This window comes from Schistocerca serialis, chromosome 5, assembly GCF_023864345.2.
Source record: "Schistocerca serialis cubense isolate TAMUIC-IGC-003099 chromosome 5, iqSchSeri2.2, whole genome shotgun sequence".
NCBI lineage: Eukaryota > Metazoa > Arthropoda > Insecta > Orthoptera > Acrididae > Schistocerca > Schistocerca serialis.
Genome location: NC_064642.1, coordinates 830,155,361 through 830,175,653, shown reverse-complemented (window position 1 = coordinate 830,175,653; position 20,293 = coordinate 830,155,361). Strand labels below are relative to the sequence as shown.

The 20,293-nt window shown below is 39.1% G+C and overlaps 1 protein-coding gene across 1 annotated transcript in view; it reads right to left on the bottom strand.

Moving 5' to 3' along the window:
- Window positions 1–20,293, bottom strand: part of LOC126481507 (ATP-dependent RNA helicase DDX51) — a 155,805-nt gene that overhangs the window by 49,618 nt on the left and 85,894 nt on the right. Inside the window, exon 7 of the mRNA XM_050105303.1 lies at window positions 5,669–5,839. Within this exon, the coding sequence (XP_049961260.1) occupies window positions 5,669–5,839 (171 nt within the window). The remainder of the gene's footprint in view (window positions 1–5,668; window positions 5,840–20,293) is intronic.

Below are 20,293 nucleotides of genomic sequence, written 5' to 3'. Positions count from 1 at the left end.
TATTGGAGGTGAACAATTGAAAAAGGTGGAAGTGTTAGGTACTTGGGGAGTGTGACAGAGGAAAATGAAAGAAATGACAAAGAAATCAGTGAACATGACAGACAGACAGAAGATTCCTGTGAAGTATTCGGCACTTGGTTTGGAACAAATATGACCCACAAAAAAGCACAGTGGTACTGTATATTCCAGTACTGACTTATGCACTTGAAACATGGGTCATGAAGGGAAGATATGTAAGCAGATTACAGGCATGTGGCAACAAGTCCTCAGAAGTGGGATAGGAGTAACGAGGAAAGGTAGGATGAGGAATGAAAGTGTAAAGGAAACAGTGAAAGAGGGTCTCTTGCAGAGCAGGATAGAAACATCATGGTTAAGATGGTATGGGCACTTAAAGAGAATAGAAAACAATGGGATCACCAAGAAGACACAAGAAATGGAGGTGCGAAGGAAAAGATCAAGAGGAAGACTGAGGAATAGATGACTGAAACGTGTGGAGGAGAGTGTTGAAAAAGGAGGTGAGGACTGGACCAGAGTGAACACAAAGATGATGGGAAAACAGACTTGATGGCAAGGGTCATTTTCCAAACAGATGCAGTCCGGGGCTGAAAACTATTCTAGGTGATGATGATGATGATCTAATACTTGCCCTGTAGATCCTGAAAGAGGGATTTTACTTCATGGTGTCTGCAGTAAAAGAATAGAAAGAGGAGAAAACTTCTTGCTTCTTTGCATTACAATGAAGTTTGCTAACAGATGCAGCTGTTCACTAAAAGCAAGCACTATATTTATGTCACCATAACACAATAAATCCCCCAGGGACCCAAGCTGAGTCCTGGTATTGCTTCCACTTACTTATGTCAGGCTCCTTACTTTTATCTTTCCAATCTGGGCATCCTCAGCCAACTCTTGTTCTTTTCCAACCCTACACTATTAGGTTTTGAGGGCTAGGTGTCTTTCATTTTCCAACCTATACTTCTCATGCATAGGCAGCGCCTGTTCTAAAGAGGAGCGGCCTGACAAAGGCATCTGTACCCCATGTTAGGGGCGGCTTGGAAAGTTATATCGCCAATCCGTTCTGAAGCAAGCATGGTGGTTATGCTTCTCACCTTTGAGTCATAATGTGTGACAGTAAGGTAAAATGTTCCGGAGTTAAAATAGGCCCACGTTCAGATCTCTGGTTGGGAGCTGCTTTAGTGTCACAAAATCCAAAGTCTATAAAACAAGAGAAGCATTGCCTTCAAATATGTACGTACAATTGTCGTACGCTAGTGGGAGATGACAGATTAACGGAAATAGAAGAGGAACTAGAGAAAATTAACTGGCATCATTGGTTTAAGTGAAGTGCGCAGTAAAGGCAAAAACTGCCTTTGCTTGAATTCAGGGAATCTCTCATATTACTGTGGAGAACCAAATGGAAAATTAAATGGAGTTGGAGTTTTAGTAAACAGAACCATTGTCGACAAGATAGCAGTTTTAGAAGGAATTTCAAGCAGAATTGGATGCTTCGTCCCAAAAATATCAGACAGGTATAAGATCCAAATAGTTCAAGCATACACACCTACGTCTACTCGCTCAGATGAAGAGGTAGAATCTTTCTACGAATGTCTGGAGATAGAATCTTTCTACGAGTGTCTGAAGGGAACCTATGAGAAAGGCAGAGATTGTTTTTGTAAATTCATAACTGGAGAATTGAATGACAAAGTTGGAACATACAAAGAAGGTGATTCAGTTGTTAGCAAATATGGAATAGACAAAAGAAATGATAGGGGTGAGAGATTGGTACAGTTTGGGAAATGCATGAAAACACCTATTACGAATACGTTTTTCAAGAAGCACCCAAGTCGCAAATGAACTTGGAGGAGTTCTAACTTTGAAGTAAAAAACGAGAGAGACTTCATTCTCACCAATAGGCCTCAAAACATTAAAGATGTCACTGTGTTAAACAGGTTCAAGACAAGCAGCGATCATTGACTAGTAAGAGCAAGATTTGAATTTAATACAAAATATGGAAGATTAAAACTAATTAAACAAAAAAGTAAAATTTTAAAGGTCAAAAATCATGAAGAATGGAAAGAGGAATTGCAAGAAAGAATCCAGAGAAATTAAAAAAAATTGTGAAGCAGAAGAAGTATCAAAGGTGCTAATCAAAACAGCTGAAGAAGTGGGAAGCCCATGTAAATCTCAAAACCAACCCAAGAAACTAAAAAATAAAACAACAGGTTTGATGGACAAGAGAAGAAGAATGAAGTTGATACACACAAAGATAAGACAGAATATGCAGAGCTGTGCAAAGCTTCGAGAAAGAGCATGAAAGACGACATCAAGAAGTATGAAGAAGACGTGCTAAAAGCCAGTCTTGAGAATAAATCTAGTTTAAAGAAAGCCAAGCGAGTGCTTATGATTGGAAGGAATCAGCTGATAGCATTAGACACAGATCAAGGCTGAATTATAGACAAGGAAAAATACTGGAATATATTGGAAATTTCTATACTAACCTATACAGTAAAATCAATGATGATATCTTGATCCTAGACAAATTGGATGCTTCTGTTTCCCAAATTACAGAAATACTCCCATCAGAAATCAAATATGCAATAGACAATATGAAAAAAAGGGACTGCTCCAGTCGATGTTCTAAATCTGATGTATGAGGAATTCACAAAGCATGTAGCTAAGATATTTTCAGGTTGTTTGCACTGTGGTACACTACCAAGAGACTGGGATAAAGGTGTACAAAGTTTTCACTGGATCTTGACTATCAGATTGAGCACTAAACTCGACCAGACTCAACCCATTGAGCAAGCCGGTTTCTGATCAGGATTTAGCACATTTGACCATATATTCACACTATGGGAAATAATTAGTAGAACAACTGAGTACCATCTACCCCTTTGCCTTGGTTTTATAGACTTTGAAAAGGCCTTTGATTCAATCAGTCACCCAGCTATGTTTGCGGGTTTAAAAGAACAAGGAGAAGAACAGGGCCATATCAAAATCCTACATAACATTTACAAAACCTCCACAGTCTTTGTGAGCGTTGCCGAAGATACTAATGAATTTCCTATTGAAAATGGTGTAAAGCAAGGTGATTCTGTATCTCTCAAACTATTTTCAGCAGTCTTTAAAAAAAAAAAAAAAAAAAAGCCATGTCTAAAGTGAATTGGGAAACTCAAGTTCTTGAGAAAAGACTGGACAACTTGAGGTTTGCAGATGATATTGTCCTATTTGCAAATGACATAGAACAACTTCAAGTATTAGTTAACGAATTTGCATTAGTGTGCTCTGAAGTTGAACTAAAAATGAACACTGATAAAACCAAGATAATGATCAATGAATGGACACCTGAGGGAAATATATCAGTTGGAAGTACACAACTCCAAAGAGTCGCAGAATATATCTATCTGGGTCAACTGATAAACATGAAAGGAGATTTAAAACCAGAAATATTACAATGAATTAAATTGGGCTGGCAAGCTTGTGGGAGGCACTATTCAATTTTGAAACCAAAGATGTCAGTTGAGCTGAGGAAATCTATTTTTGACCAATGTACATTGCCAGTAATATCTTACGGCTGCAAAACATGGACATCAAACGAGTTCATTGTTAGGAAGCTAGCAGTAGCCCAAAGAGGAATGGAAAGATCTATGTTGGGTTAAACGAAAAAAGACAGGAAGAGAGCAGTTGAAATAAGACGAACAAATGTTGTCGGAAATTGCTACTTAAAATATCGTATTACAACCATTTTTTCCATCTACATTAGAACCTCCCTTCCTGTATTTAGACTTTTTCACCAAAAGATTGGATGTTCTGGAAGGTATTCTCATTACAAACTACATTGTACTAAGAAATCCACATAATGGAAAGAGTGAATACATTGAAATGGCAGTGGGCTGGTCACGTTGCTCGAACAAGTCCTTGGCTGGAGCCCAGTTTACCAAAAGAGACCTAAAAGAAGACCACCAGACAGGTGGGGCAAAGATATAAAGAAGACAGTGGGATTCAACCGGCAACGGGAAGCTCAGGATTGGAAGAATTGGAAGATCTTGCTGGGATGCTTTGTTACACGCTGACTCAAAGAGGCCACATCATTAAGTGATTGAACTGGCTGATGATGATTATCCAGTCTACAGCGGATACAATAAAAAAGGATGTGATGAGTTTGCACACTTGCATTTCAAGGCAACACCTGCGAGATCACATAATGTGAGCTACTCCACATGCCATCTTACAAATTTTGTCGGAAATCGCTATTTAAAATATCATATTAAAACCATTTTGCCATCTATATTAGAATCTCCCTTCCTGTATTTAGACTTTTTCACCAAAAGATTGGACATTCCAGAAGGTTTTCTAATTACAAAGTACATTATACTAAGAAATTCGCAAGTTTGATCCCAAACACGTACATGTGCTAGCTTCGACGTACCGACAATAATCCGAGTGTTTTGTGTGCCGATACATCTCTTTCTACCGAGCCCATTAGAATGGAGTTAGAAAATATTGATCAAAGAATCAAACGTGAAATACTGTCATTTAGTTGTGTGATTCACATAAAATGTAGTGACACATTTGAGATATTACAGATTCTTCATCATGAAATGAACACTACAGCAATCGAGAAGCACAGCAATGAGGCTCTGACAGAGTCCACACACAATCACCCCCTCTGCCGAGGTGACTGTTCTGACACGGCACTAATTTGTCTCTACTTTCCGAGAAGGACGAATGCTGGCATTGGAACCACTCTTCCACAGCAACACGCACCACTCGATCACAGACAAAGAGCTGATCCTTCAGGTACAGGCGACCCGAAATCATTAGACAACAGATGCGAACTGTAAGATGGACAATCCCACACCTCACATGAAAACAATGCACAGCATTTTGTGTGACACAGGCAGTGTCTGGCCTCACGTTACTATGAAGCAAAATCACACCTTATCACAATCTGACTGGTCTCTCGCTTTTAATAGCCCTTCAGAGGTTCCATAGTGTGTCGCAACAGCACTGAGCGTTGACAGCTGCCCTGGTGGACATCGAAGGACAGTGTCGACACGGGCTTCCTCAATGTAGTAGGTGAACGGGCTGTGCAGTTTGTCACCAGCTGGAAATGACAACGCCGTGTCACACCCCTGGTCACAACGCTCTCCCATATCGGATCAGATCAGACGAGCTGGGCATGTTTCCAGGCACGAGCCAATTTCGCTTATCTGAATACTCTCGTGGCACACTTTCCGACATTCCAGTTCTCTTCACACGTACGAATCCCTTGCTCCTCAATTGACAAATTAAAGACAAGAAACTGTTTTGCCACTGACCCATTGACTGTGTGCCAAACCGGAGTGAGCCTCTGTGCTATGTCGGCCCCTTTGACGTGGGGCACACAGGTTGAGATTGTGATATGTTTGAAGTACACTTCTGTGTATAGTTGAATGTCATTTACATTAACATTTGCAACAACCAAAAATGAACCTGAACTGCAAATTGGCTCATATTTGTTCATTTAAAGATAGTTCTTCCTTAAGTAGCTCTCAGTAAATATAAATCTCAGAAATACTGATCTTAGGGCATTTTTACTGAGCTTCACGGAAATATTTGTTACGTGTGGGTTCATTACAAAGTGGTTGTCACTATAAAAGTTTTGGATGGCTGATAATGTAAAATTTACCTTTTTCCTGTGAAACTACTGATGTAAACAACTTAGGTTGGAACAATCCCAGCAGCTGCAACTTCTCAGGATCCTGGGAAAGTGTAGCAGAGAAGAGAAGTTTCTGGGGTGGAGGTCGCATTGTTTTAAGAGTTGCTGGTGTAAGTGGTGGAGGGATTGGCTGTTCGTCATCTAAAACATAAAAAAAGAGCATCCCTTATTTCTATCTTTATAAGGGTAAGCTGCTAAAACACTCAGCAAACAATGAAGATGAGCAATTAAACGAACACATGCATCAAGTGGAATTGTGGCTTACTGCACTGTTATAACTTTTGTTACAGAAAATATTGAAAACATTTTGTGTACATAAATAAGAACAATTATGCTAATGCACTAATCAGAACAATTATCAAAAACATGCAAATTAACCCACATGAAACATATATCCATTACAACAATTGTGGAAAGAATAGAAGAGCGCTAACCACTGTAAAGATGACACATCAAGAAGCAGACAGGTACAATGAAAGACTACCACACAGTTTTTCATATTGAGTGTCTTCAATCCAATGTGTCATCTTTACAGTGAGTAGCAATCTACCCCTTCTGTAATTGTTGATATTCCAACCTGACTTTTCATGGTTTGATTTATCCATTACAACCAGGTGAAATTACCTTGTCTACCAATATACTTGTATTTCATCAAATCAATTAAGTGATAACAGTGGACAAAAAAAGACTAATTAACTTTGAGACATAGAGCAGCCTTGCTCAGTAAAACATGTGACTGAGTAAAACACGGGACGGAACAGTTCTGCAATGCTACAGCAGTCACTGAGGCTTAACACTTTGTAGATGAAGCCCAAGCAAGCTCGTGCCACAACTTTGTGTTACAAAGACTGCACCAGAATATAAGTTGAACCGCTATTTTTTTGATGCGTTAGCCATCTATTGCTCAAAAAACTGAATTATGCATATAAGAACAATGTACAGATATCTCACTACCTGTCCCTTGACTGGTGCTGTCTTCTATTGTCAATTTCTAGAATTACTTGAAAGAAAAATTAGTGAACATAACAGATGTGACGTGAATGCTGAGCCAATACGATCACATTAATGTAATTTTGTGATTGAAATCATTATGTTTCATAGTCTGCTGTAATTCTGCCACAAATACTTCATGTATGATGAGTGAACAAGACATTTTGAAAGCTCAAGGGGAAGAAATCGCTCAATACTCACCTCGTACTTTTCACTATCAAAGAACTGAAGTATATATGAAAAATACATCTTGATGTTTGGTCTTCTCTTTAGCATGTATCACACTTGAAGATACATCAGTTACATATGTGCCTATAATGCTTTAGATAACAGCACAAATGTCGGTTTCCTAGGCTCGATATTCTTCTCAGTGGCTGGTCTCCAAAAAGTTAACAAAGTATATTGTTTCATTTGACTATCAACAGACACACGGATTTTGTATGAAATGAGGTGAGCTTCTGCTGTCATCTCTATTCTAACTGTACAAAGTCTTTAAGCATTTATTCACCTCTGTTTCTTAGATTTCATGTTGGCAGACCTTTGCACAAAGCAGGAAGCATGACTGGACAATGCTCTTACAAGGATTAGAGCTAAAACCCTTATCTCAGTTATTCTAGTCACTCATCACACTGAAATGCAGTTTGATGATGCGATCTGCAAGCAACACAAAACTTACACAGATAGTAAATAATTTCAGGTTACTTCTGTTTAAAAATCGGTTGTGATATATTTTTTATGAGATACTGTCCGCCCCTGATAGCTGAGTGGTCAGTGCGACGGAATGTCATACCTAATGGCCCGGGTTCGATTCCCTGCTGGGTCGGAGATTTTCTCCGCTGAGGGACTGGCTGTTGTGTTGTCCTTATCATCATCATTTCACCCCATTGACACACAAGTCGCCACAGTGACGTCAACTCGAGAGACTTGCAACAGGTGAACGGTCTACCCGACAGGGCACCCTAGCCACACACTGTTTCCATCTTACGAGATATTTAACAAGTGGCATCACACATTTGTTTATATACTTGGTTTCTTCTTAAATGGAAATAAGTGGTGCAAAAGTTGCAGACACTGTGGAAAAAGGCGCAAGTGAACAATAAGTCTGAAGTGTCACTTCATGTTTACTTTGCTTTGGAAATGGTATATGGACATTGTAGTATAACAAAACTAGCAAGTGAAGCATCTAAAATTTCTCCGACATCCTATACACTCCTTTAGGAATGCAATGAAAGAGTGAAGAAAAATGTGCGTGACTTGAGGGAGAGAAGGCTACATCTCGTTGTTGATGATGATGACACAAGGCACGGAGAACAGCCTGGCACTGGACAACCATCTGTACTTTGTACATGAATCAGCCCAACATTTTCCTTAAAAATTTTGTAAAACTAGAGGCAACCTAAATCTGGATGGCTCTACCCAAATGTAAGTACAGAGCCTTATCATTATGCAATCATGATAGTCAAACAAGTCACGTGCCAAATTCGTAATTAATTCTCAGTTATTTCTACAATAGAAACAATTGAGAACAAAACATATTTCTTTCTTTTACTCCTTGTCCTCAACAACTTGGTGCTTTTACAGAGAGACTGATATTCAGCTGATGACAGACTTCTTGAAGTTTTGTGGGGGTGAACTAGTAGCTGCTCCATTTTGCACAGTGAACTGCTCACAAAAAGTTCAGAACCAATTTTGCAACTTGCACAGTTGTGTTCTTTTGATATGAAATCTCTCTCTCAATTCTCTTTCGAACACAGGAAATTGCTATATACAGCCATACTGCACAGAGTCTCCAAATGTGACAGGACAATTTGGCTCTGGTGCACTATTCAGTCTGTGTCATTTCAGCTCAGAATGTGTGTACACACTTACTTTATGGCAAGGGTTTTTGGCAAGTGAAATTGCTTACTAAATTGCTGTACACTTAAGTGATGTCACTTCCTTAGACCATTGCAATGAAACACACAATACAGAATGAAACACACAATACGGAAAATCTGTCCTTCACTGGTTATCCCGCAGACATACGATGTGGGCTGACAAACTGCTACCTGCAAATTGTGGTCTGTACCTATCACGAGGAGAATGCAACAGAACAGTAAGCTGGTTTCTTGCAGACAACTTGTGTGTGTGTGTGTGTGTGTGTGTGTGTGTGTGTGTGTGTGTGTGTGTTTGTGTCTGGAGGTGGACAACGAAACACCTGGAATGGGACCCTGATCAATATTGTTCACCAACAAGTGCAAGATTTGTCTGATGCCTGAGGATCACTGCAAAAGAGTGTAAATGTACCCAGATACCAATGGGCATTCAGTCCCATTGATTCAGAAGGGTGGTTGATCAGCCATGTTTTGTGGTCACGCAGCTCTCAATGTTGTCGCTGTTGTCTGCAGCCCAAATACAGGTACAATGCAGCTCTCCACAGATCACAAAGATGTCAACAAAAAGTATGTAGCAACTCAGGGAATGCAAATGCTACATGTCGAGTTGAATAATACCTCTTCCATGTGGCCCATGACAAGGTCAGCATAGGACGGCATTACCCTCATTCCCATACCTGTCCCCCTGGTTTGGTTGTATGCCTGACCCTGACATAGTAACCATTTAGGATGAGAATGCCTTAAATGTTATTTTTTCTCCCTCTCTCTCTCTCTCTCTCTCTCTCTCTCTCTCTCTTTTTTTTCGTTTTCTTTTTGCAGTCCTCCATGGAGATGTTTCCATCACATAAAAAGATAAATGACGCACACCATAAATTTTATGTTTTTCATTTAGGTTAAATGTTGAGAGCGAACTACTGACACACTCCTGTGCTTCTCTATTTTATGAATATGCCAGATGCATTAGGGTATTGCAATTTTTATTCAGATGAAATTAATCAATTATTGACAATATATAATGTAAACGGATGTTGTTGTTGTTGTGGTCTTCAGTCCTGAGACTGGTTTGATGTAGCTCTCCATGCTAATCTATCCTGTGCAAGCTCCTTCATCTCCCAGTACCTACTGCAACCTACATCCTTCTGAATCTGCTTAGTGTATTCATCTCTTGGTCTCCCTCTACGATTTTTACCCTCCACGCTGCCCTCCAATGCTAAATTTGTGATCCCTTGATGCCTCAGGACATTTCCTACCAGCCGATCCCTTCTTCTAGTCAAGTTGTGCCACAAACTTCTCTTCTCCCCAATCCTATTCAATACCTCCTCATTAACTTTAAATGCGAACATTTTTAGGTTAGGCTTTACCGTGACTGTTACTGACATTAAATGAAACAACAAGTTTACTGTTATCAGTCACCGTTTTATTTTTTTTTTTCCACGACGCGTTTCGAAGGTTTAAACCTCCATCATCGGGTGGATTTACATTAGTTAGTATTTCATATGTGTGTATGTTGTGTTACGACATTTGGAGGAACTTGTGGCACTGCCTAGCGGAGAAACAAGACACTACTTCAGAATATGGTTTTGGATAACTTTTGACAAAAAATTAAACTGATATTTAATGGTAAACTTCAATAAGTAAACTAAAGTACCTCCAGTGGTCACAGGTTCCTTTTTCTGTCGTAACACTTCACATGTATACTGCCACATTTGTAAACAAATATGGCGTCTGGAATCAGCTGGGTGCAAGGTTCGTACAGCAGAAGAGAAGACATAATCGCAAAGTGCAAAGAATATACATTGTAACAACATTATTACAGAATAATCGTTTAAACCATTTGAAGGTGTTTGTATTGAGGTGTTAAATATATGTGTGTGTACTTCAGGTGGTATATAAATCCAATTTTGAAAGGTTAAAACAGCTAAACATTCGTACTCGTTTATGCAATCAGGTGAAATGTTAAAATGGCTTAAACTTCATACTTGCTAATAACAATTAGGTAAAATGTTATAGGCTTGAATTAAAATGATCACATTGGCTACAGCAGTAAAATCATACATAGATGACACTCTTTGAAGAAAAAGAGAGAGAGAGAGAGAGAGAGAGAGAGAGAGAGAGAGAGGAAGGAGTGATTATATGAGAGCAAACATTTACACGGCAAGGAGTCTTAAGATTACATGTTGCATATATTAGCTGCCTAAAGGTTGGGGTAATACACTGGTTAATGTTATAAAATATGCAGATAGATATACATTTGTGCCAGTAGTTGATGTACATACAGTTTTAAGCTGACAGGGGCTACAAGCTGCTGGTGTGATGAATTATCTGTGAATGAGGTCAATCTCTTGTACTCTTGGCGGCTGTCAATATTTATGGTAAATATTAGGATATGTGTGTGTGTGTGTGTGTGTGTGTGTGTGTGTGTGTGTGTGTGTGTGTGTATTTTAAGAGTGTAGGCAGTTGCTGAAAACAGAGATGATACTATTGTAAATATTGTCATTTTTGTCATTTAAGATGGATTCTGGTTGTTTCATTTGGTGTTTGTATATTTGGAGTGTTTCAAGGATGTCTAGTTTTCTACCTTTTGATTGGATGTGTAGGATGCTAATACTTGTGTTGTTAACATGGTGTTTTGTTTCATGTAGGTGGGTAGCTATTGCTGATGTGTGGTATTTTTTGTTTTTTAGTGCTGCCACGTGTTCCTTGAACCTAATCTCAAATGATCTGCCTGTCTGGCCTATGTAGAAGCAGTCACAGTCAATACATTCAATTTTGTACACACCTGTGTGATGAAGTGGGTTTCGTGTGCCGATGTTGTAGGGTAGCTTCTGTCCAATCTTGTTGTCTGTTGTACAGGATATGCTTATACCTTTCCGTTTGAAGACATTAGCAATCTGGTATGAAATGTTACCCAGAAAGGGGATTGTATGCAAGACATTTTCTTTTTGTTTTTTGTGTTGTGATTGCTTTGCCATTATTGAGTGTTATAGAGTGTCTATTATGGAGTTGTTATAGCCATTTTCAATAGCTGTTTGTTTTCTTATTTCAATTTCTTGATCACGTTTATCTTCTGAGAGTGGTAGTTGGATAGCTCTATTAATCATGTACCGGTATGCTGCCATTTTGTGAGCTGCGGGGTGGCAAGAGGAGTTGTAGATTGTAGTATGTGTTGTGGTAGGCTTCCGATAAATTTCAAACTGATGTCTGTTATTCTTTATTGTAATGGTAAGGTCTAGGAAATTTATACTGTCATCTTTTTGGTGTTCAACTGTGAATTTTATGCTTTCATGGCAGTTGTTGAAAAACTGATTCAACTCACTGATGTCATCTTTAGTGCCTTTGATTAAAGTTATGATATCATCTACATATCTGTAGTAGTAGATGATATTTTTGAGGAGGTGGTGATTGGAATTCAAGATTTTGTCTTCTAGGTTACTTATAAATATTTCTGCTAACAATCCGGAAAGATTTGAGCCCATTGCCAGACCATCTGTTTGTTTGTAGATTTTATTGTTAAATTTAAAATAGTTGTGTGAAAGTGTGAATTCAAGCAGGTCCATTAGTTCTTTAATGTGAGTTGAAGGGATTTTTTTGTGTTTATGTAGGTTGGCATTAATTATTTGTAGTGTGGGATCTATTGGCACAGATGAATAAAGGTTTTGTATGTCGAATGAGGCAAGTGTGGCTCCATCAGGTACTTGTATGTTTTTGACATATTGTGTGAATTCTGTTGTGTTTTTAAGTGTTCTCTCATTATTGAATGTGTATGCTTGTTTGAGAATTCTGAAAAGTATTTTATTGAGCTTGAATGTTGGGCTGTTCCTACAGTTCACTATGGGTCTGATGGGGGTCCCACCTTTGTGTATCTTAGGTTGTGACCTAAGACAAGGTGCTTGTGGGCGCATTGTTACAATGTTTCTTGCTTCTTCGATGGTGAGTAGAAAGTTAATGTTGTTTGAAATGTGTTTAATATCCTTTTGTATTCTGGCTGTTGGATCTTTACGTATTTCAGTTATGTTGCTGGTTTGGAAGAAGTCTAAAGTTTTTTCTATGTATGTTGTTCTGTCCATTACAACAGTAGTGTTGCCCTTGTCAGCTTTTACAATTATTGCATTATTCATGTTTAATTTAGTCTTAATGGTACGTGTAAGGGCTTCTTCTCTTTTCTTGTATGCTGGGAATGGTTTTGCAATTTCCTTTTCAATGATTTCGTTAATTTTGTGGCAGGCTGATATTCTGTCGGTTTGCTTCTTAAAGGCGATGGTCGAGATCTGTATGACACGAGTGATGAGCTTCTCTTGGTTCTTTTGGTCCAGCGGAGCTTGAACATTGTGTTTCAAGCCTTTGCAGAGTAGTGCCTCTTCTTCTGCAGTAAATATTATGTTCGTGTTGTTGAGGAAAGGTGTGTAGAATGTGTGCTTCTTTTGGCTGTTTTGGTTCGGTTTGGAAGGTAATTGTTGCTTTATAAGATTGGCCAGTTTTTTCTTCTGTGTAGCTTTCGTTTTCTGTACGATGAACTCGGTGTACTCTTTGACTTTTTTGGTTATGGAATCATATTCTAATCTATGAAGCAACTTTCCCAATTGTAATTCTGCATTATAAAGCTGTGTGTTGAACTTTTGTTTTTTAATATAAAGTTCTTTCAGTTCATTTTTCACCCAGAGTTTTCGTGCGATCTCCAATGTTTTCTTCGCAGTTGTTGTGTTTGTTTTGATGTCAATCTTGACATAATTTAGGATGACATTATTCTTGAGACAATTCCTATTGAAGTGTTATGTGTTGTGTCGTCATGGCGACCTTTTCTGCACTGTTCTTGTACTCGAAAATAGCCCTGATTGCCTGACTGGGCAGATTAACTTTAAATGCGAACATTTTTAGGTTAGGCTTTACCGTGACTGTTTCTGACATTAAATGAAACAACAAGTTTACTGTTACCAGTCACCGTTTTATTTTTTCCACGACGCGTTTCGAAGGTTTAAACCTCCATCATCGGGTGGATTTACATTACTTAGTATTACATATGTGTGTATGTTGTGTTACGACATTTGGAGGAACTTGTGGCACTGCCTAGTGGAGAAACAAGACACTATTTCAGAATATGGTTTTGGATAACTTTTGACAAAAAATTAAACTGATATTTAATGGTAAATTTTAGGCAGCTAATATATGCAACATGTAATCTTAAGACTCCTTGCCATGTAAATGTTTGCTCTCATATAATCACTCCTTCCTCTCTCTCTCTTTCTTCAAAGAGTGTCATCTATGTATGATTTTACTGCTGTAGCCAATATGATCATTGTAATTCAAGCCTATAACATTTTACCTAATTGTTATTAGCAAGTATGAAGTTTAAGCCATTTTAACATTTCACCTGATTGCATCAACGAGTACGAATGTTTAGCTGTTTTAACCTTTCAAAATTGGATTTATATACCTCCTGAAGTACACACACATATATTTGACACCTCAAAACAAACACCTCTAAATGGTTTAAACGATTATTCTGTAATAATGTTGTTACAATGTATATTCTTTGCACTTTGCGATTATGTCTTCTCTTCTGCTGTACGAACCTTGCACCCAGCTGATTCCAGACGCCATATTTGTTTACAAATGTGGCAGTATACATGTGAAGTGTTACGACAGAAAAAGGAACCTGTGACCACTGGAGGTCCTCTAGTTTACTTATTAAAGTTTACCATTAAATATCAGTTTAATTTTTTGTCGAAAGTTATCCAAAACCATAATCTGAAATAGTGTCTTGTTTCTCCACTAGGCAGTGCCACAAGTTCCTCCAAATGTCGTAACACAACATACACACATATGTAATACTAAGTAATGTAAATCCACCCGATGATGGAGGTTTAAACCTTCGAAACGCGTCGTGGAAAAAATAAAACGGTGACTGGTAACAGTAAACTTGTTGTTTCATTTAATGTCAGAAACAGTCACGGTAAAGCCTAACCTAAAAATGTTCGCATTTAAAGTTAATCTGCCCAGTCAGGCAATCAGGGCTATTTTCGAGTACAAGAACAGTGCAGAAAAGGTCGCCATGACGACACAACACATAACACTTCAATAGGAATTGTCTCAAGAATAATGTCATCCTAAATTATGTCAAGATTGACATCAAAACAAACACAACAACTGCGAAGAAAACATTGGAGATCGCACGAAAACTCTGGGTGAAAAATGAACTGAAAGAACTTTATATTAAAAAACAAAAGTTCAACACACAGCTTTATAATGCAGAATTACAATTGGGAAAGTTGCTTCATAGATTAGAATATGATTCCATAACCAAAAAAGTCAAAGAGTACACCGAGTTCATCGTACAGAAAACGAAAGCTACACAGAAGAAAAAACTGGCCAATCTTATAAAGCAACAATTACCTTCCAAACCGAACCAAAACAGCCAAAAGAAGCACACATTCTACACACCTTTCCTCAACAACACGAACATAATATTTACTGCAGAAGAAGAGGCACTACTCTGCAAAGGCTTGAAACACAATGTTCAAGCTCCGCTGGACCAAAAGAACCAAGAGAAGCTCATCACTCGTGTCATACAGATCTCGACCATCGCCTTTAAGAAGCAAACCGACAGAATATCAGCCTGCCACAAAATTAACGAAATCATTGAAAAGGAAATTGCAAAACCATTCCCAGCATACAAGAAAAGAGAAGAAGCCCTTACACGTACCATTAAGACTAAATTAAACATGAATAATGCAATAATTGTAAAAGCTGACAAGGGCAACACTACTGTTGTAATGGACAGAACAACATACATAGAAAAAACTTTAGACTTCTTCCAAACCAGCAACATAACTGAAATACGTAAAGATCCAACAGCCAGAATACAAAAGGATATTAAACACATTTCAAACAACATTAACTTTCTACTCACCATCGAAGAAGCAAGAAACATTGTAACAATGCGCCCACAAGCACCTTGTCTTAGGTCACAACCTAAGATACACAAAGGTGGGACCCCCATCAGACCCATAGTGAACTGTAGGAACAGCCCAACATTCAGGCTCAATAAAATACTTTTCAGAATTCTCAAACAAGCATACACATTCAATAATGAGAGAACACTTAAAAACACAACAGAATTCACACAATATGTCAAAAACATACAAGTACCTGATGGAGCCACACTTGCCTCATTCGACATACAAAACCTTTATTCATCTGTGCCAATAGATCCCACACTACAAATAATTAATGCCAACCTACATAAACACAAAAAAATCCCTTCAACTCACATTAAAGAACTAATGGACCTGCTTGAATTCACACTTTCACACAACTATTTTAAATTTAACAATAAAATCTACAAACAAACAGATGGTCTGGCAATGGGCTCAAATCTTTCCGGATTGTTAGCAGAAATATTTGTAAGTAACCTAGAAGACAAAATCTTGAATTCCAATCACCACCTCCTCAAAAATATCATCTACTACTACAGATATGTAGATGATATCATAACTTTAATCAAAGGCACTGAAGATGACATCAGTCAGTTGAATCAGTTTTTCAACAACTCCCATGAAAGCATATAATTCACAGTTGAACACCAAAAAGATGACAGTATAAATTTCCTAGACCTTACCATTACAATAAAGAATAACAGACATCAGTTTGAAATTTATCGGAAGCCTACCACAACACATACTACAATCCACAACTCCTCTTGCCACCTCGCAACACACAAAATGGCAGCATACCAGTACATGCCCCTCCATTAACCACGGACCTTGCCGTTGGTGGGGAGGCTTGCGTGCCTCAGCGATACAGATGGCCGTACCGTAGGTGCAACCACAACGGAGGGGTATCTGTTGAGAAGCCAGACAAACATGTGGTTCCTGAAGAGGGGCAGCAGCCTTTTCAGTAGTTGCAGGGGCAACAGTCTGGATGATTGACTGATCTGGCCTTGTAACATTAACCAAAACGGCCTTGCTGTGCTGGTACTGCGAACGGCTGAAAGCAAGGGGAAAATACAGGCGTAATTTTTCCCAAGGACATGCAGCTTTACTGTATGATTAAATGATGATGGCGTCCTCTTGGGTAAAATATTCCGAAGGTAAAATAGTCCCCCATTCGGATCTCCGTGCGGGGACTACTCAAGAGGGTGGCGTTACCAGGAGAAAGAAAACTGGCGTTCTACGGATCGGAGCGTGGAATGTCAGATCCCTGAATCGGGCAGGTAGGTTAGAAAATTTAAAAAGGGAAATGGAGAGGTTAAAGTTAGATATAGTGGGAATTAGTGAAGTTCGGTGGCAGGAGGAACAAGACTTCTGGTCAGGTGAATACAGGGTGGCAAACACAAAATCAAATAGGGGTAATGCAGGAGTAGGTTTAATAATGAATAGGAAAATAGGAGTGCGAGTAAGCTACTACAAACAGCATTGTGAACGCATTATTGTGGCCAAGATAGACACGAAGCCCACGCCTACTACAGTAGTACAAGTTTATATGCCAACTAGCTCTGCAGATGACGAAGAAATTGATGAAATGTATGATGAGATAAAAGAAATTATTCAGGTAGTGAAGGGAGACGAAAATTTGATAGTCATGGGTGACTGGAATTCGGGAGTGGGAAAAGGGAGAGAAGGAAACATACTAGGTGAATATGGATTGGGGTTAAGAAATGAAAGAGGAAGCCGCGTGGTAGAATTTTGCACAGAACATAACTTAATCATAGCTAACACTTGGTTCAAGAATCATGAAAGAAGGTTGTATACATGGAAGAACCCTGGAGATACTAAAATGTATCTGATAGATTACATAATGGTAAGACAGATTTAGGAACCAGGTTTTAAATTGAAAGACATTTCCAGTGGCAGATGTGGACTCTGACCACAATCTATTGGTTATGAACTGTAGATCAAAACTGAAGAAACTGCAAAAAGGTGCGAATTTAAGGAGATGGGACCTGGATAAACTGACTAAACCAGAGGTTGTACAGAGTTTCAGGGAGAACATAAGGGAACAATTGACAGGAATGGGGGAAAGAAATACAGTAGAAGAAGAATGGGTAGCTTTGAGGGATGCAATAGCGAAGGCAGCAGAGGATCAAATAGGTAAAAAGACGAGGGCAAGTAGAAACCCTTGGGTAACAGAAGAAATATTGAATTTAATTGATGAAAGGAGAAAATATAAAAATGCAGTAAATGAAGCAGGCAAAAAGGAATACAAATGTCTCAAAAATGAGATCGACAGGAAGTGCAAAATGGCTAAGCAGGGATGGCTAGAGGACAAATGTAAGGATGTGGAGGCTTGTCTTACTAGGGGTAAGATAGATACTGCCTACAGGAAAATTAAAGAGACCTTTGGAGGGAAGAGAACCACTTGTATGAATATCAAGAGCTCAGATGGCAACGCAGTTCTAAGCAAAGAAGGGAAGGCAGAAAGGTGGAAGGAGTATATAGAGGGTTTATATAAGGGCGATGTACTTGAGGACAATATTATGGAAATGGAAGAGGATGTGTATGAAGATGAAATGGGAGATAAGATACTGCGTGAAGAGTTTGACAGAGCACTGAAAGACACGAGTCGAAACAAGGCCCCGGGAGTAGACAACATTCCATTAGAACTACTGATGGCCTTGGGAGAGCCAGTCATGACAAAACTCTACCATCTGGTGAGCAAGATGTATGAGACAGGCGAAATGCCCACAGACTTCAAGAAGAATATAATAATTCCAATTCCAAAGAAAGCAGGTGTTGACAGATGTGAAAATTCCCGAACTATCAGTTTAATAAGTCACAGCTGCAAAATACTAACGCAAATTCTTTACAGACGAATGGAAAAACTGGTAGAAGCGGACCTCGGGGAAGATCAGTTTGGATTCCGTAGAAATGTTGAAACACGTGAGGCAATACTAACCTTACGACTTATCTTGGAAGAAAGATTAAGAAAAGGCAAACCTACGTTTCTAGCATTTGTAGACTTAGAGAAAGCTTTTGACAACGTTAACTGGAATACTCTCTTTCAAATTCTGAAGGTGGCAGGGGTAAAATACAGGGAGCGAAAGGCTATTTGCAATTTGTACAGAAACCAGATGGCAGTTATAAGAGTCGAGGGGCATGAAAGGGAAGCAGTGGTTGGGAAAGGAGTGAGACAGGGTTGTAGCCTCTCCCCGATGTTATTCAATCTGTATATTGAGCAAGCAGTAAAGGAAACAAAAGAAAAATTCGGAGTAGGTATTAAAATTCATGGAGAAGAAGTAAAAACTTTGAGGTTCACCGATGACATTGTAATTCTGTCAGAGACCGCAAAGGACTTGGAAGAGCTGTTGAATGGAATGGACAGTGTCTTGAAAGGAGGATATAAGATGAACATCAACAAAAGCAAAACGAGGACAATGGAATGTAGTCAAATTAAATCGGGTGATGCTGAGGGAATTAGATTAGGAAATGAGACACTTAAAGGAGTTTTGCTATTTAGGGAGTAAAATAACTGATGATGGTCGAAGTAGAGAGGATATAAAATGTAGACTGGCAATGGCAAGGAAATCGTTTCTGAAGAAGAGAAATTTGTTAACATCGAATATAGATTTAAGTGTCAGGAAGTCGTTTCTGAAAGTATTTGTATGGAGTGTAGCCATGTATGGAAGTGAAACATGGACGATAACTAGTTTGGACAAGAAGAGAATAAAAGCTTTCGAAATGTGGTGCTACAGAAGAATGCTGAAGATAAGGTGGATAGATCACGTAATTAATGAGGAGGTATTGAATAGGATTGGGGAGAAGAGAAGTTTGTGGCACAACTTGACTAGAAGAAGGGATCGGTTGGTAGGACATGTTTTGAGGCATCAAGGAATCACAAATTTAGCATTGGAGGGCAGCGTGGAGGGTAAAAATCGTAGAGGGAGACCAAGAGATGAATACACTAAGCAGATTCAGAAGGATGTAGGTTGCAGTAAGTACTGGGAGATGAAGAAGCTTGCACAGGATAGAGTAGCACGGAGAGCTGCATCAAACCAGTCTCAGGATTGAAGACCACAACGAACGAACGAAATGCTGTTTGTAGTAGCTTACCCGCATTCCTATTTATTATTAAACCTACTCCTGCATTACCCCTATTTGATTTTGTGTTTATAACCCTGTAGTCACCTGACCAGAAATATTGTTCCTCCTGTCACCGAACTTCACTAATTCCCACTATATCTAACTTTAACCTATCCATTTCCCTTTTTAAATTTTCTAACCTACCTGCCCGATTAAGGGTATCTGACGTTCCACGCTCCGATCCGTAGAATGCCAGTTTTCTTTCTCCTGATAATGACGTCGTCCTGAGTAGTCCCCGCCCGGAGATCCAAATGGGGGACTATTTTACCTCCGGAATTTTTTACCCAAGAGGACGCCATCATCATGTAACCATATAGTAAAGCTGCATGCCCTCGGGAAAAATTACGGCTGTAGTTTCCCCTTGCTTTCAGCCATTTGCAGTACCACAACAGCAAGGCCGTTTTGGTTAATGTTACAAGGCCAGATCAGTCAATCATCCAGACTGTTGCCCCTGCAACTACTGAAAAGGCTGCTGCCCCTCTTCAGGAACCACACATTTGTCTGGCCCCTCAACAGATACCCCTCCGTTGTGGTTGCACCTAGGGTACGGCTATCTGTATCGTTGAGGCTCGCAAGCCTCCCCACCAACAGCAAGGTTCATGGTTCATGGGGGGATAGATAAGATAAAAAATCTACTCACCAAGCAGTGGCAGGAG